The sequence below is a fragment of the Drosophila nasuta genome, chromosome 3 (assembly GCF_023558535.2).
Source record: "Drosophila nasuta strain 15112-1781.00 chromosome 3, ASM2355853v1, whole genome shotgun sequence".
In the NCBI taxonomy this organism is placed as follows: Eukaryota; Metazoa; Arthropoda; class Insecta; order Diptera; family Drosophilidae; genus Drosophila; species Drosophila nasuta.
In genome coordinates this window covers 7,700,495-7,727,132 of record NC_083457.1, presented here as the reverse complement: position 1 = coordinate 7,727,132, position 26,638 = coordinate 7,700,495, and the positions used below count along the sequence as shown (strand labels likewise).

The window sequence follows — 26,638 nt, the reverse complement described above, 5'->3', positions numbered from 1 at the left end:
GTGTGTGCTTATGCACAGCATAAATACCATATACATTTATGTATAAATCATGTTGGCAAGTTTTTATGCCTTTTGCTGGCCGCCAAAAAGACTTTCTATTAGCAGAGGCGGCTGCTGTGCTGAGCTAAGCTGAGTTGTGCTCTGCTGTGCTGTTCCCCTCTATACGAAATACGGTTCCCATCTTTATTTTTTTCGTAGGCTCTCTCCTTGCCAGAGATTTTTATTGTTCGCCTTCGTCTTCGTCTTCATCTTGGCTCCTCTCCCTCATCTCTGTGGAGAGAGAGTGCATGAATATTTATGACGCAACATTTGGCATAAGTGGCACTCATTTTCAATAATCATCTTAAGCAGATTAAGTTAAATGTCAACCATTAGTCATAATGGGCAGCGCTTTTGTTGCCACACTCCACAATCGTATAGTACACACATACATATATTGTATGTGGCAGATATTCTCGAACAACTTGCTTACATTTCGTATTCGTATTCGCATTCGCATTCGCAGTGGCATTTTATTGCTCCAGACTCGAGAAAAACGCATAAAAATCACTGAGAGAGCAAGAGCAAGAAAGAGAGAGAGAGCTTTAGTCCTGGGTACCGCCTGCCCCATTTATTATGTGAATTCCCGTCCAGAGCCGCTGCTGATATAAACGCGCGCGCCACTTGAGTTAAATATTTTTTCCTGTTTTTTTTTTTTTTCGCTTGTGCTTTTCTTTTTGCTGGCTGTCTGGTTGGCTGTTGTTGTGCCACGGATTAGCCAAGAGCAATCGCCAGGAATGTTACGTTTTCATCTCGCCGTGCGATGCGTATAGCACAAAAAAACAAACAAAAAACCTTGAGTGCTTTCACAGCCTTGAATTGTTTGGAGTCTGCGGCAACCCAGCCACTGTGGCACCTTTTGCCATCGTGCCCCCCAACTGCAAAATCGAGGGTTGCAGTTTCGTGGGGGAGTTGGTCAGGTGAAAAGTGACGGCTATTAATTTGAGCGCTGTGCCAAATGACATTAGGCATGTTAAGCATTCTGTTGAATCACTTGAGCACTAACGAGCAGCCATTTGAATAGCTTAGCTGCCCGGCCACCTGAGCAGCTGGCATCTCATCCAAAAATCCCCTCTATCTTCGCCTGCCTCTGCAATGTGCGTGTCGTGTCAGGTGCTCAAAGAATTCTCTGTGTTTCCAGCTAAAGAAATGTCAAAGAAGCTTGGGTCACTTGACAAGTTACTTCTACTACTTCACAAAAAATCTTCAACACAGATCTATGGCTCATACTCACTGCCGCAAATTTTACTTCACTATGCCAAAATTATTTTAAAAAACAAAGACTTTTAATATGGAATGCCGTTTTCTTGTGAATCAGACTTCATTTTATTAGGGAGAATCATAAATTGGAATCAAGAGTTTAGCATTATAAAATCAATCAGACAGTTAAATCGTGTAGTGAAAAATATTATATGAGACTTTAACGAAATATTAAATGTGTTGTATCGAATAAATTGTTAAAATATGCTATTTTTGAAATCCATTTTCAATATTTTAGATATAAATGTATGTCAGGTTTTTAATTGTTCATTTATTTATAACAAATAAATACTAAAATATTTATTTTTTTTCTAAAAAATTTCACAAAAAAACGAGCAAATGTAATATCCTAAATTTACATAAAGATTAATTACATAAAGTGATAATTGAATTATAAAAAAGGTGTCTGAAATATTTGCTACAAAAACTAATACAAGTAAGAATTAATGCTATAGCAGCTGAACGCAGTTTTAAAAAAGTTTTAAGTTTCTTAAACAATTTTTCAAATATGTGTTCTTGCTAACCACCAGATTGCTAACGAAAGGGGCACTTTTTAAGTTTTTGACTCTACCAACCTGTGGCAAACATTTTGAACTTTACTAACGAATTCGCCCCCCTAAAGATGAAACTCAATCATCAGTTGTGCATACTTAACTACCACATCATAAGCTATTCAATTCGGCAAGAGATGCATAGTTGGTAGAACTTGTAGTTGAAGGAAAGGGAAGGGCATACATAATAAATCTAAGCTGCAAATCCGAACTGCAAATCAAGCTATCAAGTTGGATTTAACCCACAACTGTCAAACTACTTCGACTCGTCCATACATATCTCAAACAGACGCAAACATTGCGTCACACATTCGTTGTACTTGCTTACACATCCATATACAGTATAGAAACTCATACTGATGTATGCATGAGTGTGTGTGTGTATGTGTGGCCAATGCATCCACTTGAATCACTTTACCCGAAATACCAACCGCAGACTGACAAATAATGCTAATGAGCGTACAAAAACTGCCATTTGCTAACCAATGAACTTCCGTCAATTGCAGCAAGAGGCAATGGCGGCTAAAATGGCGGCGTTTTGCCAAGTGCACGACCAGAAACACCAACGGCAACGAACATTTTTGAACTACTATAATAATAGTTAGTAGGGCAACCGCAGGGCACAGACTGTGTCAGACGTCGACGATGACGATGACGACGACGACGCGGCAACTGTGGAAAGTGCAGAGAGTGGAGAGTGGAGAATGGAGAGAGCAGAGTGGAGAATGGCCCACTCACGCCAGCAGCCTCAACTACAACTACGATTCTTCCACCCTAATGACACGGGCTGAAATAGAAAGTCGAAACAATGGAAAGGAATTGTTTATTAATTGAGTGGTAATACGATGTTTGGAAGTACTTACATTACAATAAACTGAAGCTTAAATAAAAAATGTATTTTAGTATAAAGAAATTTAATTTACTTAACTTTCCAGGCCAACAGTTTGCAACTCTATTTAAGTGATAAACTTCCGAATTGTATATTTTTAATTAACTTTATTTTGGAATATTAAACTTAAGAATGATATGCTCAAAATCGCTAAAATATGCAAACTTGCTTATAAAAATATATCAAAATTTTGATATTTTTTATTTTGAAACTTCGTTTAGCTCTCAAATAACTAAAGCAAAATATGATTAAAAATTATAATGGTTTAAGCTAAATATAATTGTTTGAGATTATTATGTTACACATATAGAAAGCTTCTAAATATTTTAGTTTTGAAGAAACGATTTTTATTTGAATATTGCGTAATCCTTCTAATAAATGTGTCAAATAGTAAGAGCTTAATCATAAATCCCTTCAAGAGCTTTCCAAATATAATTTCCGAATTTCAGCTAATGTCATTGGGAACTTAGTTGAATCCCTGCAAGTAGCTGGCGTTGATTGGACTCTCTGTGCCTGCCGCCGGGCATTTATGTCAGTTTGTCACGATAGGCGATGGAAGCACAGAGATTACCTTGGTTAAACTTAACAATGGCGCTGCCATGGCACGGCCAACAGAAACACAGACACAGGGGCCAAGGATTGACAGGGGAGAAGTGGGGAGGAAGTTAAGGGTTTGGACGTTGGCATCATCAAAATGCAACGCCGTGCCGTGCGGCTCAGTTCTTGGCCCGAGGCTTTTTGGCCAAAAATGTAGAAGGCAGAAGGCGTCATGCAATTGTTGTTGCTGGAACGATGAGTTTTTTGGGGTTGTGGAGGAAAGGGGGAAGGAAAACTAGCAAAACGTTTTCTGGCTTGGCATCGCGTGCAGAGCTGTTGAATCGCATTAAAATCAGTTGGTGCATCTTCACTGACTGCAATTTTTTTGAGGGAATGGAAAAAGGGGAAAGGGGACGAAAGACCCTCCGAGTAGTTTGGCTCCTGTGCGCTCAATTGGCTGCTGTCAGCAGCATTTTATGTTAATTTTCATTAGCGCCATTGCCATCGACGCGCTGCCAATTTGTATGGAAAGTGAATTTGAAACTTGCCCCGCTCCGCATCCCGAAACAAAAACAAAAAGTGTGCCAATCGGGCACAATCCAATCCTGGCGCCGCACCGAGAGGATCAATTCAAATAAGTGGTGGGAAAAGAGAAGGAGAGTGGCTACATTGTGGATGCAATAAAATTGCACAACAAAGTATTTTTCAATTAGCCGTGTCGAGTTGAGGCTCGTAAAAACAATAAATGTAAGCGTGTCTCCTACTATCTCTAGCGCCATCTCGTTCTCTCTTTCTCTCTCTCTCTCTCTGGCTTTTTTTTGGTGGTGCATTGTTGCGTGAGTTTTGTCGAAATTGGCAGCAATTGGTAGACTTAAGCGCTGGCACAAACATAAATTGTTTAATGGTCGTCAGCGTTGGCGTTCGACATTCTGCGTTGTTTTTCAGAGGGTGTTGCTTTCGCTTTTTTCTTTTTTTTTTTATGTTGCCTCAAAGATTGTGGTACTCTGTGGCATTGCTGCAATTTTAATATTTGTTTTTATGATGCCCAAAACAAAATGAACAGCTGCAGTTTTATGGCGCGGAGTGTATTTTTAAACCACACCAAAGCGAAAGCTTCTTTAATTGGCCAGACGCACTAGAAATGGCTGGAAAAATTCAATCAACCGAACAAATCATGCGGAAAAAGTTCTATTACATTTTGGTAACTTTAATGTATTTTCAATTTAAGGCCAAAAAAGGGACAAATTAAGATCAATTGAGTAACCAAAAAATTAAAAAATCTCATTACTTTTCGTTAAATTTAAACAAATTGATTATACCGATTATGGCTTCTTAGTTGTAGTTTTACAAAAAAAATAAATACTCCTGTAGACATGAATCGTCAAAAATATAAAATCCTCCATCAATAACTTGCTCATTAACGCAGTTATTTCTTTGGCGATCTTTTTTTCGGTTCTCCTTTGTACCACAATGGATACGTTACCTTGGGCTCTCTAGTGGTAATCGACCGAAATTCACCGTCACGATAGTTATTCAAATCGATCCAATATAGTTCCCCACATCGCAGTTTATCCTGTACTGCTCATACTTCCTCTAAGCTTCGAAATCTTGAAAGTCTTGTGTTTATTTCATGATATGCCATGAGAGTTAACATAAATGTTAATTCGCCTGTAACAAAATATGAATTCGATTCAGTGAGAAGATCAACAGATGTCTCGTTAATTTGCCTGTCAAGCCTATCTAAAATGTATATGATATGAGTGGTGTAAATAATTAAATTTGATACAAGTAAATTGTGTATTACCTTGCCATTCTGAAATCATTGAGGAAACATCTCAAACAAATATTCAAGAAAATAAATAAATCGTTATGCTTGCGTCTCTGTCTTGCTATCAGCTTATATACAGAAATCTCGGTATAATGAATTATATACATATTTATTATGTATGTTATGTCTATATTATAAATTATATATAATTATCAATCTTTATTTTATTTATAGGTACATATGTATATATAAATGTATGCATGTATCTATGTATGTCAACATGTATATATGTATGTATGTATGTTATCCTCGTAGGCAATCTTGTCTTCTTGGCTCACGAGTTGTAATTTCAAAAATAAACAAATATTCATTTATACATGAGTCGATATCGTTCTCCACTTTGCAAGTGATCTTGCACAGCTTTTGTTTCCTTCAAGTCTCCCAAATATAGAAGTTTTCCACGTTTTTCATGACAAGCCATCCGAGCTCCCCACCAAAACAATTTTTATTCATTCTCAATGTAATACAGCCTTGACCCAATCTGCTGAAGATCACTAGTTGTCACGTTCCTGTTAATCCATTCTAAAATGTAGTATTATATAATAAATCAATTTCATACAATTAAATAGTATCTTACTTAGCCAATCTGGATTCGTAAAGGAAAATTTTCGAGCAAATATGCAAGAAAATAATGCCAATAAAATGACGAAATTCATTGCGACTTGCATTCGAACTCAAAGAGAATCAATATTATTGTGAGTGCTACTCAGAATTGATATCAGCATCTATACAGAAATATACTAATTATGAATTGTACATTACTCTCAGCCTATATTAAGAAATATTTTTGTATGCGCGAAAACGCATACTTATCAAGGGTCATAGTTGCGTTGATTGACAATCTATTATATTTTGCACTCTATTTTGAATATAGTTCAATATCAATATACCAAAAGTATTCGTTGGTATATTTTTAGTATTTTTAGGTATATTAATATAGTATATTTTGAAATCAGTACCACACTATCTAGCTTTAATTCAAAATACATAGCGGGTATCTTACAGTCGAGCACACTCGACTGTAGCTTTCTTACTTGTTAAGTCTTAATCTTTCGACTTCAGCTTTGCCACACAACGTATAGGAGACATATGTATTCTATATTTACTAACATAAAATATAAACCAAATATAATTGTTTTGCATTAGATCTAATATAAATAGAACTTATAAACAATAATCTATTAATGTATCCATTAATGGACACGAATTACTTCATATAAGTGTAGAATTTCTTGTCTATAACGCGCATCTTTTTCAATAAATTGAAGTACACATTTTTTTATGATGTCATGTGCCAATTCTCACAAATTTATTTATCAATATAAATTCTTTTGTTTAATTTTTAAGGCCTGACATTTTGGTGCTGCTGTTGCTGTTGTTGTTGTCGTCGTTGTTGTTGCTGGCAACATTATCATTGTTCAATTAAACTTTTCAACTGAAAATCGGCTTTTGTTTTATCGCACGGCGTCTGTCGATGCCAAAAACAGAATAAAACTCCTCGAACATGTAGAAAAACCCACTGCGAATCGCAATCCCAATCCCAATCCGAATGCGATGCGATGCGATGCGTTCCGGGCATTGTCATTGTCATTGTCATACTCATTTTTGTTGTTTTTGGTTTTTGCTTTTTTCATTTGGGCATTGCGATTTTTAATCGCCATATCACCAGATTCACGCTTGCACGATCTACTACGCACATTAAGTGCAGTATCCCCAATCTGAGGGGAAAAAACGGTAGACAACTGGACCAGAAAAGAGACAGAGATATACAGAGAGAGAACGAGAGAGTGAGAGTATGCTAAATGCATTTTCCAAAGCTAGCACAACAATAACAATTACAGTTTTTGCCATACCTTATAAGCAACATTCACTTGGGTGTATTAAGTAATATTGAAAGGGTTTCTTCTTTAGAATAATAATTAATTAATTAATAATTACAGTGCGGGCAAAGCACCTTTAATATGACCATTAAAATAAAACAAGTTAGTTTATTTGAAATGAGAATTCTATCATATTCTAAGGTAATACACAAATCGAATGATTTGTTGAATCATTTTATATAGCACATATATTTATTTTATTATTATAATTATTATTAATTATTATAATTAAAAATTTAAAATAGTTGCACACCGTATACCTGCATTACAGGGTATTTTTCAGTTGGTCAGCAAATTTGTTGAGGTGGCTGCAGTTTGACTTAAATGTTGTCGTTGTTGTTGTTTCTGCTGTACGCACAATTGTGCAAATGTGACATCATCATTTTCATGTTTATGTCGAACAAGTCAAGTGCCATTTACACACACACACACATACATGCACCGACAACACGCATGTATAGTGTGTGTATTGGTATTGGAGAGAATAATGAATTTTCCCAGTCTGCTGCTGACTGGCCTGAAATGCTGTCTAATGAAGCAAGCCTATGCCATAAAACCCACTAACTGCACTGACTTACTTACACGAATTTGATTCTAAGCTCACTCCCCCGCTTCCTCCTCTCCCACTCTCGCTCTCTCTTCACTTTCAACCTCCCTCTTTTGGTCTCTACTGATTGCAGTGCCAATGGGCGGCCATCATCAGCGTACGCTCTAATTAGTATTAAGTGGAAATTATTTCTTCGAGTACATTCAATTTTTTATATAGGCTGCATGCCAATTGATGTGTTATTGTATGTGAGTTTTGTGTGGGAAAAGTGAAGTATGCGATTGCCGAGAGTAGCGACGATAATTAGTTACAATCGCATAGAGAGTAGAGCGACATTTAATGAAGGTTGACATGCGGAAATGTTATCGTTTAATTATTGCTACACAATTTATGGAAATGCATTAAGATGATGTGTGCGCCAGTTATCGTAATCATCGAAGATTTTTCAAAACTACGAATATGTAGTAATATTTCTGCCCTCATATCGGTCAGTGGGTGTATATTAATTGGTCATTGCCAACACTACGAGTAACTCTAATTATGGCCAGCTTGCTGATGATGATTTCTGATTGCCAATGAGAAAAGTTTCTTCAGTCATAACTTGGCTCGATTAATTTACGAGTAATACAGTCGAATAGTGAAATAATTAGACGAACATTTATCAGGGAAATTGAAGCACTAATGTTGATTATTCATTTAGAAGTATTAATAATATAATATTTGAATGCTTTCGATTATTTAATATAACTGAAACATATTGTTTCAGAATGTAATTGCTGCATCCAATTGCTCATTATTGGCAGACATTTTAAATAAATAACATACATAAATAATAAATATTATTAAATCCTTAGAATAAAATATTGAATTGAATAACAGCTTATCTGAAAAAAAAAAACAAAAATTAAAAAAATGGAAAACACCATTTATATAGAAAACGAAAATATTTAAAACAAAAACATCATCTTTAATATTAAAATTGTAGAAAAAAAAATTGAAAATTAAACTTCTTCTTTTCTTAATTCTAATGAGTAAGCAGAAATTAAATCAAAGTAAAATAATTTTGTTACAATTATTATAAATACTAAAATACATAACTATAAAATGAATTTCGGTATTTGCTATCATTTATTGTAATTTAATGAAATCAAGCTGAAAGCCTTCGCAGCCAGTGCATTAGGAATACATTAGTATTGATTTTAATTATATGTAACCTTTTTATGTAAATAAAATAGAAGAATAAAATCAAACTCAAAATATTGTTAAAATTATTATAAATACCTGGTAGCAAAATTAAAAAGAATAAAAAAGATCCTAGTAAATAATAATCTTTAGTATTTTATGTAACTCAAAAATAACTTTATGCAGAAACGAAATCAAGATTAAATAAGTCAACACTTTTTATAAAATTATGTGATTATGCAAATGTTTTCAAGAGTGCAAAAGTGCATGGCAACATTAATTGGTTACTGTGTGTGATGTGCGAAGTGATTGAAAATCAGTGAAAAGCATTTCCACCTTATGGCATAATTCCCAACTAACATCCATTGGACAATCGAAGAACACTTTTAGTGCTGCCTTGGGGCATTCCAGAATTCAGCTGTCAAACTTTTGGCACTTCGGCGAAACCACTCAGTGGGACTTTCGAGCAACCGAATCGCAATTGCGCAATGTTTAAGTACACACAGAGTGTACACAACAATATAATAGTTGGAACTCTTGGTCCAGTTTTCGCTCCCTTGATGCCAGTTGCCTTGAGGCGCTCTATTGCCATGTCGCCCCGCGGTGCTCACAGCTGTTCATGTTGCTGTTGCTGCTGTTGTTGCTCTTGTTATTGCGAAAGACAGAAGTGAAGTCGCTTTGGAGAGCTCGGAGAACTCTCGGTCGGTTGGCTGAGGCAAAAGTTCCATTTCCATTTCCACTTCCAGTTCATTTGTTTGCCTTTGTTGCCACAACAATTGGCGACGTCGTGTCAGGCCAAGTTTTGCACAGTTTGCACTAATTAAATATAAAATCTATTCTGTTTTCCTATACACATACATATATATATATATATATATATATATATACACAAGTACATATTTATACATTAATTAAGACTTTTGAGTGTGGCTGACACACAGCACACACAGACACAACACTCACACACACACACAAAGCAAATATGACAAAACAATAATGAAAGCTTTGACACAACTAATTGCCTGTGGCGTTTGCTGTCTGCTCCAATCTCTGTCGAGTCTCGCAATCTCACTCTCACTCTCTCTATCTCTCTTTCTTGTTCTTGCAATGTCTCTCAAGTTGAGAAGATGGAGATAGAGATGGCGATGGCAATGGAGACGTCGACTGCGCGCCGACTAACGAATTTGTAATTGAAATAATGCAATTTCCGTTACTCGTTTAAAATACATTTTACAGGAAATCGCAAAGGGCGCAGCACTCGCTGAAAACTTAAACCAAAATTCATTAAAACTTTGCATTGTGCTTTCCCCCTCCCGTCACCCAAACCTCGTCTCGTGTCCTTTTTGCATGACGTGCTGACTTGGCTAACTCCTTTCTCTCACTCATTCTTTCTCCCACTCTCCATCTCTCTTTCTCTCCCTCATCCTATCGCTGTCTCTTACTCGTCCACCCACGCTCTATCTCTCGCATGGTTGCTTTTGTTTGTTTGTGTTTGCGCGCCCTATTTGAATAGGTATCCATTTTATTGTTTATTTTAGACTTTGGGATAAGCATGTCGCGACTAATTCCAATTAATTCAGCAGACAAATATCCTCGAAGTACGGAAGCAAACTTGAGCTCGAACTCGAACTTCAACTCAACTCAACTCAACTCAACTCGTCTCAACATAGAGCAGAGCAAAACTGAAACTGAAAATGCTGAGCATGCAGCAGCATCTCGTCTTTTGGCTTTTTCCATTTCAGTTTGGTTTGGATTGGTTGGGCTTGGTTTTGGTTTGATTTCGGCCAGTTGTTTGCCATCATTGTTCTTGTTATTGTTCATGTTTTTGTTGCTGGTATTATACGCTCGTCTTTGCTGCTCTTGTTGTTGGCAAGGTCGCTGGCAAAGGCACAACAAACATGGCAAGCCACGCTTGCAACAAAAACTATTGCACACTGCTTTCATCATGCTCATAATTGTCGAAAATGAAACAAGGTGGAAGTTGAAACTAAATTGATATTTATTATGCAAGCATTATTTTTATAAAAATTAATAATATAATTAAGTTTTGTATTTAATACTACATTTAAATATTATTTTTGTAGAAATATTTTACAAAGAAATTTTTTTCCTAACGAACATTCTTCACTTTTAATATTACTAATCAAATTAAGTAGAGTAATCATAGCAAATAGAACTAAATACAAAGTATTGTCTTTTAGTAAAATATCCATATTTTATGTCATATGAAATATTTTACACCCAAAATTATAAAAAAAAAATAATTTTATTAAACAATTTATATAGATTTAGCTGGAATTCAAAACAAATCTTTGATTTCTAAGAACGATTTTAAAATTTATAAAAACAAATAAATAAATTGAAAAATATTTGTTAAAAATAGTTTTAATTTATTAAATTGTTAAATAAGAATTAAATAATAATAATATAGCCAGAGCACTTCGGGTCTTCACTTTGTTTTTGTTTATACTATTTCCTTATATTTGAGTTGTTAATAAAAATTCATTTTTTTTTTTAAATAATTGTAGTGTCTACAAATAATAAGTACTAAGATTAGTTGCTGACTTTATTTTTGTATTCTTTTTGCATATTTCTGTATTCGTTTTTGACATATTTCTCATCACTCAGAAGATTGATGACTGTTTTGAAACATTCCCAACCACTGTGCTGCGTAATCAAATTGCTGAAAATGCGAATTGGAGGGCAGGACAGTCAGCAGCAACACACTCTGCATCTCTTCGCAGTTCGTGGACTCGTCATGTAGTATGTGCATAGAGAAAAGCAGCTTATAGCTTCGCAATTGAGTATCTGTATCTCAGAGTGTGTCTGTCTAGCTGCATGTGTCTGCCTGTGTGTGTGTGTGTGTGTGTGTGTGTGTGTGTGTGACTGCTGTGTATGTATGTGTGTTGAGTTTATTTAAGCAAGTCGAAAGTTTTAGCTTGCAAGATTTACCGTGTGCGCTGCCAGGCAAAAACTTCTTTTGCAGCGCCATTGACTTTTGTATTTGTTACAACTTTCGTAAGCATTTCACAACTCAACCCAAAAACTGCAACCTCTGAACTGTGCTCCTCCGACTCCTCCCCCTGCTCTCCCTCTGGAACTGTTTTCAAACTCCTTTTTAGCCAAGGCTAAGCTGCTCTTGTTTTCGCTGTGCTTGTAATTTGCCTGTGAAAAATATGATCTGAAACGCGCACGGATTTCTATGAGTAAACAAACAAAATCTACACGCAAAAATATGAAGAATTTCTCTCTCCCTGCCATCCTGTGGGAAATAAGTATTAAAAACTGCAGCTTTGCCTTTTCTGGAAATAAAACTTTGAATACATTTTTTCTATTGTGCAAAAGAAGTTCATCATTCATCAGATATTGCTTGATATCTCAGCTAAATCCGAAGCTGTCTCCAATTTGATGGCGCATCTTGGATACCCATTTAAGTAAATCTGAAGAGTAAGTGCAAACAGTTCGTCAAACTTGTAGATACTTTTAGCTTGGCAAGCAAACTTATACATGAAATTCATTTCAAGGGTTAATTGCTTGAATTTCGGGCCAACGAAGCGAGAAGCGACGAAGGTAAAGGAGCATATCAACGGGGGAGGGGACAAAAGGGGAGCCTCATATAATCATCAAGCTAATCATGTTATTACTTCGCAAGAGGCAATTAATTAATTTGAGCTATATAAACTCGTAGGTATTATGTATTATGCATGCGCCAGATATTCAGATAACCAACAAATGTATCTAAAAACACACGAGTGTCAAAGAGCAGCAGCAGCAAAGGCAGCAGCAAATGTGCTGAGTCAAGCTGTCAGTGGGTTTTGGCCATATTTGTTTTTATTATTATATGCATATGCTGACATTTAAACACACTCATAGGGAAAGGACTTAGGGGTTGCTGAGAGAGAGAGAGAGAGAGAGAGAGAGAGAGCGAATAGAAGCTTGATGCTTTTAGTTGGTTTTGCTTGGGCAAATAACTTTTGTATCTATGGGGGCCATCAACAAATGCAGCCAAGCCAGTGATGCCAAAAACTTTTCATTTAACACATGCACAAGCAGACAAACAAGATTTTTAGACAAGTTAAGCACTAAGCTCCCCCCTCCACCGGCCGCACATCCCTTTTGAGACCTCCACCCAAAAATAGCATTTGAAACCAATGCTCAATGACACAACCATAAACCAAACACAGCAAAGACATTTAAACAAATCAAGCAATGAAGCTAAAAGTCTCTCAACCGTATCACATATATAGAGTTTGTCCCCTGTTCATCCTCCCACATCTAACCCCTTTCACCAACCCAAAAAAAATAGATAGATAGGGGAAAGAGTTCGCTTCATTTAGCCAAAAATTTGTAGCAAATTCGAAAACACAGCTTCAGGGCCAAAGCGTTGGAATGAAGAGTTTGGAGTTTGGAGTTGTCTTCCAGATGCGAGTTCTACTCCTCGCCTGTCTAAAGTGATGAATTTCAGTACTTGGCCTGCTGCATGTGATGAGTGTTTGCTTGTTTCCTCGTACTTTATTACTTCATATTAAAGCAGTTTAGATACGCTACACAATTGCGAGTCTAAGGCATCGTACATCACGCAGTTACATAAGCATTTGTTAATTTGCATATGCCGAGCACACATTTATCTTTCGAGTCTAACAGTTGGTGCTAAATGTTAATGAGATTCACACAAAACTTTTTGTTCAAATGCAATGCCAACTTTTAACTTTTAACATCACAAATATTGCTTTTAACAATAATAATTAAATTCAAAATAGTATCTTGAGTATATACATATATTTATTTATTGATATATTTGTTAACGAAATCTAAATTAAATATAAAAAAAGTAAGGAATTTTGTGTTATTAAAGATATGTACATACAATATTTGTATTTAATATGTGATTCCTTCTTTAATAATTCATCTAAAGTTACTTTAAAGTGAAAAATTTTAAATAATTCTCGCGACACTATCAAATGTAAAAACATATATGTATAGCGATTAATCTTATAGCTTTTTATTTTGTGCTTTAATTATATCAAAGAATGATTTCGGAATTATTTTGCTGTTTAGTTTACAATCACAAATCTTAAGAAGCTTAAATTGTCTGGAAATATTTTTTTATCAATAACTATTATAGTTAAAAAGCTCATTAATATATTTTGTTGAGGCAAGAAAAGTATTCATTCGAATGGTATTAAAATACTGGTGAAATTAATCTAATTACTAAAAAATATTTCCCTTATTCCTATGTTCTATGCTGGAGTTTTCAGAGTAATTTCTTTAGCCACTTTTATTTCACTGCAATTAATTAGTTGCTCATTAACCGCAACAAAAATGTGCCAAACTATTACTGAAATTAGACATTGTAAACAATAGCTTTTGTTCCATCGATATTTGCCTTAACTTGTTTTCCCAATTACTTGCCCATTTGCAGCACATAATTTCGTTGCAGCTAGTAGAAGATTGAGCAAACCGTTTGTATCACTAAACGCACTATTTATTTATGCGTTCAGTGTTAAAATAGTTATGACCCAATGGCAGCAGGATGTGTCGAGACGAGTCGAGTCGAGTCGAGTCGAGTCTGTTTCGTAGTATTCCCCGTTGGCTTGGTTTTTGTTAGGTCTGTCTTATTGCTGCGACAAAATTAAATTCTACACATTAATTTGTGTAAGTGGAAACATTTTACATGACATTTAAACTTGCGCTGCGGTCCTCGACTCACGCGTGCCCTTTGACGCTGCATTCGGTTGGGTTACCCACACACCTTCCCTTCCTTTTCCACTTCCCCCTCTCCACACACAGGATCTTCGTTGTGTGTCTGTCTGTCTGGTGGTTTGAGCAACCACGGAATACCAGCGAAAGACACACGCACAGCGCTCTGCACTTTGTCTGGTGAGGCGGAATTGGAATATGCGCGTGCAGTTTTCACTTTGTGCTTATTTTCTCGATGTTAGTTTTTTTGGTGGTGGTCGCCTTCGTGTGTATTCCCTCTGAACTAAAGCTCCAAAAACTTTGCTGCAATGTAAGTGGTCTCCAGGGAGCAAGTGAGAGAGAGAATGGCAGATGGCAGAGAAGAAGGCAGAAGGCAGGAGGAATATATCGTGGTATGCGGTCGTGTAGTCAACTTCAACTTCACTTAAAATCCTTTTTGCCGTTACGTTTCGATGCATATGAGGTTTTGTTTAGAGACGACCTCCCCATTCTCATCCCCCATTCCCTTACCCTTCCCATGCTGCCTTCTTGCCAGAAGTCGATGCAGTGAGGCAGGCAGCTTATTTATAATTTAAATTTGCCAAAAGTTTGCAGGTTGCATTCAAATTTTCCGCTGCCGCTGTCGAGTGGGTGAACTTTACTTTTATGCAAATGACACTGCAAAACACCAACACACACACACACACACTTGCACACAGTCTCGGTTTCGGTGTCATTCACAAAGTTTCCACTCTGGCTCTGCATATTACGCATACGCACCGTGGTGTTGTTAGCATCACAGCCGCCACTCTGTCTGTCTTTACCCTTCTGCTGCAATGTGAGCTATAGTCTAGGTAGCAGTCATTATGGCTTATGATTATGGCTATTAGTGCGAGTTAGCTAAGCTTAGACCAGCCTGTGCCACAGTCCACAGTTCGCAGTTCGCTTAGTTTGTGGATAGAACGGGGGATTTTATAGCCAGCAATTTGCCTCGTCGCCACCGTCTGTGGTCAAGTGAGGTTACGAGTTGTCCGTCGGGTGTGTTGGGTTGCCTGCTTCTTGCCGCTGCTCCGTGTGGATTACCTTGGCAACATCAAGATATCCATATTAGCCAGATTCTGTGGCTACTTGCAGCTTAATTCGTTAAGTTAAGCATTGAGAAATAACTTGGTTTTACTCAGATTTCATTTGCATCTTCTTAATGCCTGAATAGTCTTTGCCTTGATTGCGGAATTTAGACTTCACCTTTATATTGTCCATGTCCACCTTTATATTGTTATGTATAATATTAAAAACAAGTATTAAAAGAACTAAAAAGTATCTATGAAATAAACATAAATATATAAAAACAAATTTAAAGATTAATTGATCTACAACAATCTTACAATAAGAATAAAATAAAATTAATTAATTAATTAAAATTAATTAAAATTAAAATCCTGAAATATCAAACTGAAGATTTCTAAGATCAGATAAGCAATCTAAAGTAAATAACACCAATAAAAAATGTTTTCATATTTTATTTAAAGTCATTTAAAGGGATTTTATCTATATATTTTCTTGAAAACAACTGCTTCTAATTAAATTGTACCAAGTATTATCTTTTTGCGAAGTGGAAGAATTATTTTCAATCTGTGGGTATTGTTTTTTTTATAAATAGCTCTAAAGTGCGTTAAAATATTTACTCAAAAATTGAAGGATTCCTTGCCAATCTCTGATTTGTTTATCAAGTACAATAAATTTCAAATAATAATAATAATTTGTAATATTTTAGCACTTTTAATTATTTGCGAAAGTAAAACTGTTTTCAATTTAATGAAACTGCGTTTTTCCAATCAACTAATCTTCTAGATTTCAAACTGAACGCAAAGTTGTTGCAACTGATTAAAAGTCTTTCTCTCGCAAAGTTATTTTTTCTCATCTCTAAGTCTGCAGCTCTCTTTCTCTTTCTCTCTATTATTATTTACTTTGCTTTCTCTTTTCTCTGATACTCGGCAGTTAACTCAACCCCCACTTTTAGCTATGCCGCAAATGCGCTTATCACAAGCTTTTGCTGATTGCCTGAGCATCATAGCCGCAAAACCTTAGCACCAAAATAAATACATTTTTAAGAGCTTTATCAAATGGCAGCCTAACTGGGACAGCGGCTGAGGCAGAGGCGACAGTTGGTAAACTTCAACCAATAAAAATTAAAATATTTAAGCAAAGCGTAAAGATGCAAAGCCCTGCAGTAAAGAAAGATACATGGCCGAAAGGAGAAAAAAGGTATCTGAGGTGATTTGCTGTTGTTGCTGCTGCTGTTGCTGTTGGCGCTGCTGTGGTGGTTGTTTGGTTGCCGTTGTAGCAGATTAAAAATTCCACACAACATGAGTGGGCGATGGTTCGGGAATGAAACTGGGCTTGGGGGGTTGAGGGCTCCAAAAAGTATCATTGCAAAGTTTTGTTCGCTTTTCATTCTTCTTTTTCTGCTGCATGCGAGATGCTGCTCTAGCTGCTGCTGCTGCTGCTGTTGCTGCGGTAAAAAATGCCTGCGAGGCAAGGACCTCGACTCAATGTTGTCTCTCCGCAAATGTCTCTATGTGTGTGTGTGAGTGTGTTTGCTAAGTATTTTCTCAGTTAATTATGCAAAGATATACGCTTAAAATTTTGCAATATTACGTGCATATTTCAAATACTCTACGTAAATTCTCGCTCTCTCTCTCTTTCTCTCTCTCCCACTCTCTACATCTCGTCTCTCGCTCTGTGAAAGGAAGCTGTAAAAATGCCTCAAGGATACAGCTGGGGAAATGGGAGCTGGTTGCAAAGGTTATATGCTCCGTGTACGTGTGGGTTAAGGCTTACCTTGTCACAACCTTGGCCCGAGGTCGCTTCTGGGTTCGCTACAACACCAACCCATCCACACACACACACACACACGCACACTCGCACACACACACACACGCCGCATAGCTTGGCAGCTGCCGCACTGCTTTTTTAATTGCTCGTTTGCCTTGCAATCATCGTACGCCGTAAATGTTGCCGTTTATTGTTACGGCTGCTCCACAGCATCATATGCTTGCTGTCCCACTCACACACACACACACACACACTCCGTCACGTTGCAAGCCAACGAAATATGGCCAAGAGTTTCAGCTCTAATTAAAGCAATGCGATTTTAATGGAATTAGCAAACGTCCTTAGACATCCTTCTCAGGCTTCAGTCGGCTTACAAATTATAATAGAAGATAAATGTCAAGCGACTGCTTAATTGGATTTCATTTAAGTCGAAAATCAATTTGTCTATCGGCTCAAATATGCCTAAAAAAAAAATGGCTTGTGTATTTTACGTTCAAGTTTTTGAGAAGAAAAATGTTTTGAAGACCTTTGCTGTTTTTTGTTTAAAATCTTAATCGCATTTCATTTAAAATTCGACTTAAATATGCTTACGAAATTGTAGTAAACAAATTTTAGGCAATAACAAATTTTTAATAAAATTTTAGCTGTTTTTTAGATTCATTCAATATATGAATCATGTTTCTTAAAAACACAAAGGAAACTTTAAAGACATTGAGGTTTTCAAGCGAAGGTTTTCGTGCTTAAATATTTCTAACAAGCTTTGTTTATAAATAATTTAATTTAAATTTGACTTAAATAAAAGCATAAATTTTCTTAAACATTTGTAAATACATTTAAGTTATTTTGTTACCTTTGAAAAAAATTCAGTTGCTATCTTTACATATAGCTAATAATAATATTAATATAATAGTGATAATACAATTTAATAATTTTACAATAACTTTCCAAAAATTCAGGAATACAACTTTTCTTGAACCAAATAATTTTTCATATTTTATTTATATTTTATCATATAAAAAAACAGCTTGAATCAAATATCCTAAATAAATGACTTTTTTTCGGCATTTTGATGATCAAGATCTGCAGTTTTTAAAATTGACTCAAATGTGTTGACATTGTAAACAAAATTTAATAATCAAGATTTGTTGTATATTTTACATGTAATTAAATACTAAATGAAATAAACGAAATTGTTGAATTAACATAAACAGACTCTGTTTTCTACATTTTATTGGCTCGCTTCGAATTTTTCGATTAAATTGAAATAGTGGCTAAAACTTTGTGCCAAGTATTTATTAATTAACTTTCCATTTGCATGCAGTAAACGAAATAAAAGTTACGTTCAACTCTAATGCAGCATCTGAAAATTGTATATTCTGAATTTCACCTCAGTAGTCGACCACACCCACCCCCACTCCACCGATTGTACCGCCCTTGTCATGCTCAAATGCCGGAGGGAAAATAAAACTTGCAAAATGCAAAAACAAAAGCTCAACTTGAACAGCACGAGTGAGGTAGATGGATGGAGTGACTGAGTTGGAAACAGGGCGAAGAAGGGGAAAGAGAGGCGATGGGGAAAGTGCAACTTGCGTTAGCAGCTGCAGCGCCATGCGATGATAACTGAAAATCTATTTTCTAACTGACTGACATCCAATATATTTGAATGTAAAGCAAAAGGGGGGAAAACACACACACACACAGAGAAAAAATCATATAAATAAAAATATGGTAAGCAATTTGTGTTGCAATGCTGAGGCCATGTGATGCTCATGCTCACCTTGCCACGCCCAATTTAGTTTTGTCACATCAAAATATTTGCTATTCCATCCCCGAACTGCAGATGGAGGTTGGAGGATGGTGGATGGAGGACGCTTGTGGGCGCTTACCGCGTATAATTTATCTATGCATATGTTTTGAGTTGAGTTGCCATCAGCAGTGAGGCAGCATCGAGCATTCAGCATCCAGTGAACACGAGAAGGTCCGCATAAATCACAAACCCCTCCTCAATTCAGTCACAGCCACACAACATTTCCCAGCTCAGCTCTCACACACACTTACACATACACACACAGTTTCACACCCCTTTCGTGTAACAGCAGTTTTCGCCCTCGCACATCACGTAAAAATCCAAAAGCAATTGCCGTCAATTTATTTTCACGTGCCTATTAAAAGAACGGGATTAGAATGGGATCCGTATTTGGGGTTTTCTTTTTCTACATTCATCGTTTGCGGATACAATACTGCTCAGTTCTGGAGATCTTGTTTATGCCACAAATGTATCTGATGTCATCAAGGTAATATTTTAAGACTTATGTGACAAACTGACACATGAATTCACCTATTCAGTGAATCACTTAATTTTTATATATCTTTTTGAAGAAAAAAAGATAGTTTTTCTTCGAAACTTTAGTTTTTCTATTTTATACAGTACGTATTCTCTGAAAAAAATACATTTAAGCACAATCCAAATTGAGGCAATGGAATAAAATATAAGTGCTTCAACTGAAAATAAAAATCGTACTTAACTTAAGAAAACATTAGCAATCTGACCTTTTGAGAAAATAAGACACAATACTAGAGACAGTAAAACTATATTTTGAACATTGAAAGAAAAAGTATGATTTTAATTTTTAATGATAAAATATTTTGCTAGTTTTTTATATCACACTAAAATGAGTCTTATAATTTCGTAAAGAAAACATTAAGTTAACAATACATTTATGTATATGATCTCTTTATCCTCTGTTATTACCTTGTTATTTTCGAAAATTGTATGTGCCAAATTAGTCTTTTTCTAATCCTTTTTAGAACACATACACTTTAAATTATCCCTTTACATGTTAAAATAAGGTGTTCAAATAATTCATTAATTATCTCGATATGACTTGTTTAAATACACCCAACAAATTGGCAGTGATGGCTGATTAAATTTTAGAGATATAAAACAATATATTTACGAAAATGATTTTTTTTTAATTGATGCCAACCTCTAATACTTTTTTAAATATTTATTTTACAGATATAAAAAAAAATCATTAAAGTCTTAAATTATTAAATTCAGCATTTCCATTAAAAACTGAGAATTTTGCATTGTCCTTCGCTGATGGTGTTGGGAAAGGATATAGGATGCAAATGGGGAAATGCCCCAGTCTTTTTGGCCAGGCCAAATCTCAGCTGAACGCAAATAATTTGATAGCGTTGGCGGGTCGAAGAACGGAAGACAAAAACATGCATAACAGCAGCATCATCGTTATATCGATGGCATTCACATGTTTGGCACACAAACGAAATGCCAAAGGAACAAAAATATGCATACAAATCCATCTATGCGTATTGATAGCCAAAAACCAAACCAAACCAAACCAAACCAAATCTCGACCAGACCCAGACTAGACCGAAAGCGGAGTGAAGGTGGCGGCGAGTCCTAAACTCAAATCTGACGACTGCTCCACATTTTGTTGTGCATGACAAACATTGTGTGTGTGTGACTTTATGTCAGTGTGTGTGTGTGTGTGTGTGTACGTGTGTGTATCTGCTATCGAATATTGTCTATATGGGTATCTGGACTATAGTCTCTGACTGTGGAAATCTGGATGCTGTTTGTTCGTCCGTTCGTGGCGTCCCAATCAATTGTCCAAATGTCCAAACTTCATTTGTTATTCGCATCACAAAAATTGAAGCAAATCATTTTGCCAATCGCATTTTGATTTCGAATGTCACTGACAGTGCTGTTATTAGATGGGTGACTTTAGCACCCACCACTCATTCACCACCCACATCAACTATCCCACCCTGCCATCCACAATTTATGTTAATTTTTGTGTATTTGCCGCCAGCGGCGCTTGAAATTATGCAATGCCTTTATTAATTTATGACAAACCAAATGGTTAGTCGTGCTAGAGAGGAGATCACGTGATAAATGCGAATAAATATCGCACATAATGTGCACAAGTGCATCACAACTATAATGTACATATTTCTAACACAGCATTTAAAGGAGTGAATATGTAAGCAAACCGATTTTGTATTTCGATAATGTAAACAATATAATAATAACATTAATTCTTAAACTATTGACACTAACCATCTAATATTATATGAATGTATTTTATTATTAGCTTAGAAAACAATGACATAAATATAGCATTTTCAAAACCAAATAAAAATGGGCTCAAAATGAAATAGTTTTCACAGTAAAAACTACATTGAAAAACGATCGTAGAAATAGCATTAAGATGTAATCTGTTTAAAAGTAAGTATTGTTTTTAAAATTTTTGAATTGTAAGGAACCACTTTATCTTTAATTATCAAAATTTTATAACATTATTGTTTTTAAAGCTAGATTTTAGAGAAAAATAGAAGAAAATTAAACAAGCTGGAGGGTTATATGTTTTCTAGAGCATAGATCGCACTTAGTCACGCTCTGTCCCACTTCTGACTACGATGTAACTAGTGAGTGGCTAGTGCCATGTAGGGAGGCAAACGACGGCAGCCCTACTGGGGAGTGTGTCGTGAGTATGCCCTTGGTGTCGGCTATTTATGCAGTGTTTAACTTGGCCCAGAGCGTTTACTAGATGAGGGGGCGTGGCATTTCCATTTTAACGCGCCAGCCGCGTAACTCATTTTCACCCCAGACGAATAAGCGAAAAGTGCAAGCAAACAGAAAATACGAAATACAACAAAAAAGTAAAAAAAGGAAAAAAATAAAAATAAATAAAAGGGAAATAAAGTTTCTTTTGCTGCCACTTGGCACATTCTTAATTTCTTGCGTATTTTGTCAAGACAAATTGAATTTTTATGAGCGCAGCAGTCGCGTCGTCGTTTCTTTGCTGTTGCAAAGAAAATCGCAAAAAGGCGTCGCGAGACGGCAGCGGCAACGAAACGAGCGAAAACTTTAAACTTTTCTCATCTTGTGAAATTCATTTTATCACAAGTAATTACTTTGTAAATATATGGGGTGGCAGACAATGCAGCAGACATCGTCGTCGTCGTAGCTTTTTTACGTGGATTGCACACGCAGGCAACAGCAGCCTTTTGGCCATTTGAAGAGGGCAATAAAATTGCCGGCTACACATAAAAAATCCTGAAAGACATTGCAGCATGCAACAAGGAAATCGAGTTCGAAAATAATTTTTAAATTGCAAACGAACAGTAAGCCACTTGCTACGAAACTCTCGTATTGCAACAATGTTGCTAAGCAAATGTTGCCAGCTAATAAATAAATAAAAGCAACATATCAAGTTTACATAATATTTATTGTTGTTGTTATTCAATGCACAGTTGGACGAATACAACTTGCCATTGGGTTTGTCAAACCGCGACAATAATTTGCATTATCCGCTGTACAATAAAATTAGTCGTAAACATTGAAAATTGTAGCGCAAAGTGATCAGAGAAAAGTGCTGCTTTAATCGAACAGACCAAAGCCCATGTCGTCATCCTCCTCTTCCTCTTCGGACTCGACCTTCTTGGCCTCCTCCTTTTTTCTCGGCAGCACCAGCGCCGGCAGCTGGAGCCGAAGCGGCAGCAGCAGCAGCAAACTTGCTGGGATCCTTGATGTACTCCTTGATGGTGGTGGCTTCCTTGAATTCCACTTCGGTGGTGGCGGCAATAGCCAACAAATTCTTGAAACCGTTGGCAATGCTGTGTGGTGCCGATGCAATGGTTGGGTAACCCACCGACAAACACACGGCAGCCAAGTTGGCAACACCTTGCTGGAACTTGGCACGCAAATCCTCGGGCTTGATGTCCAGAATTTCTGGCGAGAAGATCGAACCCGAATCGTACACCTGGCTGACGAGCAGACCGTACGAGAAGGGCGAAATGTTCAACATGTTGAGCAGAGTTGCCTCGGAGGCACCAACTTTGTCGCCAGGCTTCAAGATGGGCACATCGTTGATGATTTCAATGGTACCCTTGGAAATCTTGGTGGGGATGGACAGAGCCTGGAAGAAACTGGTCTTCTCGGGACCTAGACCAGTGTTCTGGGCTGGGATGATGACATGCAGTGGGGCAATAGCGCCGGGACGTGCGGGGGCACGCACCTTAGACTCGAGCAGCTTGTCGCGCACCTCAGCCAAATCGCCCTTGGTGAACACAAAGCCCACATTGCCCTTAATGTGGGGCAACAGTTTCTCCAACTGAGGGTTGTTCTCCAAATGACCACGAATTGCCTTACGCATCATCGTGTTCTTGCCCATCAGGACAACAGCCAGGCCACGCAGGCTGGTACGAATGTTCTGCATTTGCTTGGAGCCCACATTGTCGGCGCCCACAATGAAACACTTTGGATACTCATCGAAGAGTTCCTAAAAAAAAATGGAAAGTATGTTTAGTGCCACCTCTTCACACTTTTCCAAAACTCAGCATGTGTTTTACACCACTTACCACAACTTTGATGAAGTATTGAGCCTTCCATGCTGCTTTGTTCTCCCTAACCATTTTACAGTAGTATTAGGGACTCGGTTTCGAATTTAAGAACTGCAAAATATGGTTTAATTTTATTAGTTGCATGTACACTTCTATAATGCGATTGCATTTTTATTATTTGTAACTCAAGCATCAGGCGGATGTTGAATATTTTTAAAGATTTTATGAACGCCTTACCAAAACACAAACTATACGCGGTGGTGACTTGGACCAAATGGACGAGTTGTCATTTTCGCGAAGGCAATATCGATATATAAGTATCGCTATGCGATATTTTTATCGATATTTTGATACTCGTACTTTGGCAAATAACATTAGAAAATTGTTTTTATTTTTAAACATTTGAATATTACCAAAATTTTCAATTTAAGTAGTAGTGTAATTATAGGAATATAACATTTTGCATAACGAAGTAAATATATGCAATGAATATCAGTGTTGTGAAGTCCTCATAATGTGGCAACTCCATATCCATAGTTGTCAGCTGTTCAACATGTTGATAGCATAGATACAAGCAATATGTAAAAAAATATATTTATTTTAAAGAAAATAATTAAAAATTTAAATAAAATCTCATATCATCTAATTACTACTTACATTCTCCATAACAGCAGTCTAAACAAAATCATCGATATTTGTAATCATATACATATATTGAAAATAACCTTAAAAGTAGACCCATCGATAGAATAACCGATGTATCTCCGCCTCTAATTAGTACGTAGCGATAAATGTTTGGGTTTAGCTATGTTATTGTTTGTTGTGAAATACATTAAATTTGTTTTTAGTCAATAAACTTCAACGTGAATTTTATTTAAGTAATAAGTCCAACTTTTGTTAATCAACTATCTGATCTCTTTTGAATCTCGACAGTACAATGGGCAAAAACTACTATGAAATACTTGGTATAACCAAGTCTGCAACAAACGATGAAATCAAAAAAGCATATAAACGAATGGCTCTTAAATATCATCCAGACAAAAACGATCATCCTCAGGCTGCAGAGGCTTTCCAGGAGGTTGCTGCTGCATTCGAGATACTATCAAATAAAGAGAAACGTGAGATATACGACAACTATGGCGAGGAAGGCTTAAAATCTAATGGCAGCGACCAACCGAATTATGGCCAAACTTCATCAGATATGTTGCCGTTTATGTGTGCCGTTGGTGGAACAGTTTTATTTGCATTTGCTGCATTTAAGACATTCCAGTTTTTTACAAAGAAAAAGGACACTGGAAACGACAATGATTCGTCTTCAGAGTGATAATATTTATCGAATAGAATACTCTACATTTTGTAAATACGAATAGTGATGATTTGTTACGAAAAACAATAAAATGTGATTTCTTGCTTAACTAATCAGCTGTTTCTTGCTTAACTTGCCTAACTAATCAGCTGTTCTTGAAACAAATGTAAAGTTTCGATACTTTCATTGTTAACAATATTGTTTTAATGTAACAGAATGTTAGCTCATACGCTAACTAATAGACAGAATAAGCAGCAATAGAAGCACGATCGATAAAAATTTTCCAATTTACAAATATTTACGAGTTTTCCTTCTTAAAAGTTTTTTTTTTGCATGTTGAGATTTAAGTTATTCTCAAAATGAAATAGTCTTGTTGCCTATTTTAATATACACGTATATTTTTCAAAAAACAACAAATGTACGAAAGTGAACTAATTCCATCATCAAGCTAGCATATGTATATTAACTAATTGGATTTGTAGTGATCAGAGAACGGCTTTGGCTGAATGAAAAACATTTATACGCGCTCAATACCCGAATAATCACACTTTTCGGATCAGCCGATCAAACTTGAATGCGCTCACATATTCGTTGTTGTTTTTAAATTCACTCTGGTGCGTGGAGCATACATATTCATTAGTTGCATCGCATATTACATACATACATATGTATGTATGTATGAACATATTTTGATTTCAAATTTATAGTATGCAAAATCAAAATTGGACTTAGTAGTTTAAAAACCAAAACCAGCTACAACAACAAGCTGCAATTCGTGGAACGTAAGAGGTTCGCATGCAGTCGAAGCCGCTCATATCTGGCCGACTTGTCGCTCATCGTTTACTCAGACACGAACAACTCAAATTGAACCGAATGATGCTTTCGTCGTTTATTACTCTAACTCATGATACAATTATAGAAGGTAGTGCCGTCGGAAAAAGCTGTCCGACTTTAAACATAACAATGAGTGCGAGTGAAAGAGTCTCAGCACAGCAGTGTGAGCGAGACGAGAATGAAATGCGCATTAACCCTTAGACGATGATATTAATATTTACATATTTTGAAGCTAATATTAATGTCTTTTTGACATATTTCTAAAATGTATGTTGTTTATGAATAATATTAACAATATATATGAGAATTCTCTAATTCTCGAAATGTTTTAATTCTATCCGTATCTACGGCATACATTGCAAAATGTCATTTTGCATAAAAAAATTCGTCCGCAGACAACCTCTTGCGTCGAAATACGAATGCGTACTGACGGAAGCTTTTTCCGACGGCACTACCTTCTATAATTGTATCATGCTCTAACTTTTGTTCAGCGAGTTGAATTGAGTGAGAAATTTTGAAGAGAAGACTCAAGATGCTCGGCATGCTCATCAGTGATGACTCATCACGAGCTTTGCTGGTAGTGATATACTTAACTGCCCTATAGTGTTATTTTAGTATAAAAAATTAAAGCCTCAAGAGCAACATCGATTCGGTGGATACGATTTCGTAAATTTCATAAATTCAGCACTAGAATGCAAAATTATTATGAAATACTTGGTATTAAAAAAAATGCAACGTCTGCAGAGATTAGACATGCCTATAAGCGAATGGCCCTTAAATATCATCCGGATAAGCATAGCCAAAGTCGGATATATGTTGAGAAGTTCCAAAATATAGCAGCAGCTTATGAAACCCTTTGGGATGAAAAAAAAAGAAAATTGTACGATAAAAAAGGCGAGAAA

General features: G+C 36.3%; 2 protein-coding genes across 4 annotated transcripts; one reads left to right on the top strand and one right to left on the bottom strand.

Annotated features, from left to right (window-relative positions):
- Positions 1-22,463: 22,463 nt before the first annotated feature.
- On the bottom strand, positions 22,464-23,937 carry LOC132790304 (large ribosomal subunit protein uL10). The gene is made up of 3 exons (XM_060798792.1): positions 23,834-23,937; positions 23,615-23,707; positions 22,464-23,535 (listed from the first exon to the last, which is right to left on the bottom strand). Exons 2-3 carry the CDS (start codon positions 23,666-23,668, stop codon positions 22,663-22,665), a joined length of 927 nt encoding a protein of 308 aa, XP_060654775.1. The 5' UTR covers positions 23,669-23,707; positions 23,834-23,937; the 3' UTR covers positions 22,464-22,662.
- Positions 23,938-24,321: 384 nt separating this feature from the next.
- Positions 24,322-25,015, top strand: LOC132790305 (dnaJ protein homolog 1). Of its 3 annotated transcripts, none has more exons than XM_060798796.1 (2): positions 24,322-24,373; positions 24,530-25,015. In XM_060798796.1, the coding sequence occupies exon 2, from the start codon at positions 24,534-24,536 to the stop codon at positions 24,918-24,920; it is 387 nt and encodes a 128-aa protein (XP_060654779.1). In that variant the 5' UTR covers positions 24,322-24,373; positions 24,530-24,533; the 3' UTR covers positions 24,921-25,015. The 3 variants fall into 3 exon arrangements, with proteins under 3 accessions (XP_060654779.1, XP_060654778.1, XP_060654777.1); XM_060798795.1 differs by lacking the exon at positions 24,322-24,373 and adding an exon at positions 24,383-24,474; XM_060798794.1 differs by lacking the exon at positions 24,322-24,373 and adding an exon at positions 24,389-24,411.
- The last annotated feature ends 1,623 nt before the right edge of the window (positions 25,016-26,638 follow it).

What these genes read in the sequence shown, in the direction of transcription:
- LOC132790304 (XM_060798792.1), bottom strand. Translation starts at nt 23,668, where the DNA reads ATGGTTAGGGAGAACAAAGCAGCATGGAAGGCTCAATACTTCATCAAA. An exon ending in AATACTTCATCAAAGTTGTG is followed by an intron (nt 23,536 to 23,614) that starts GTAAGTGGTGTA and finishes ATTTTTTTTTAG; the next exon opens with GAACTCTTCGATGAGTATCC.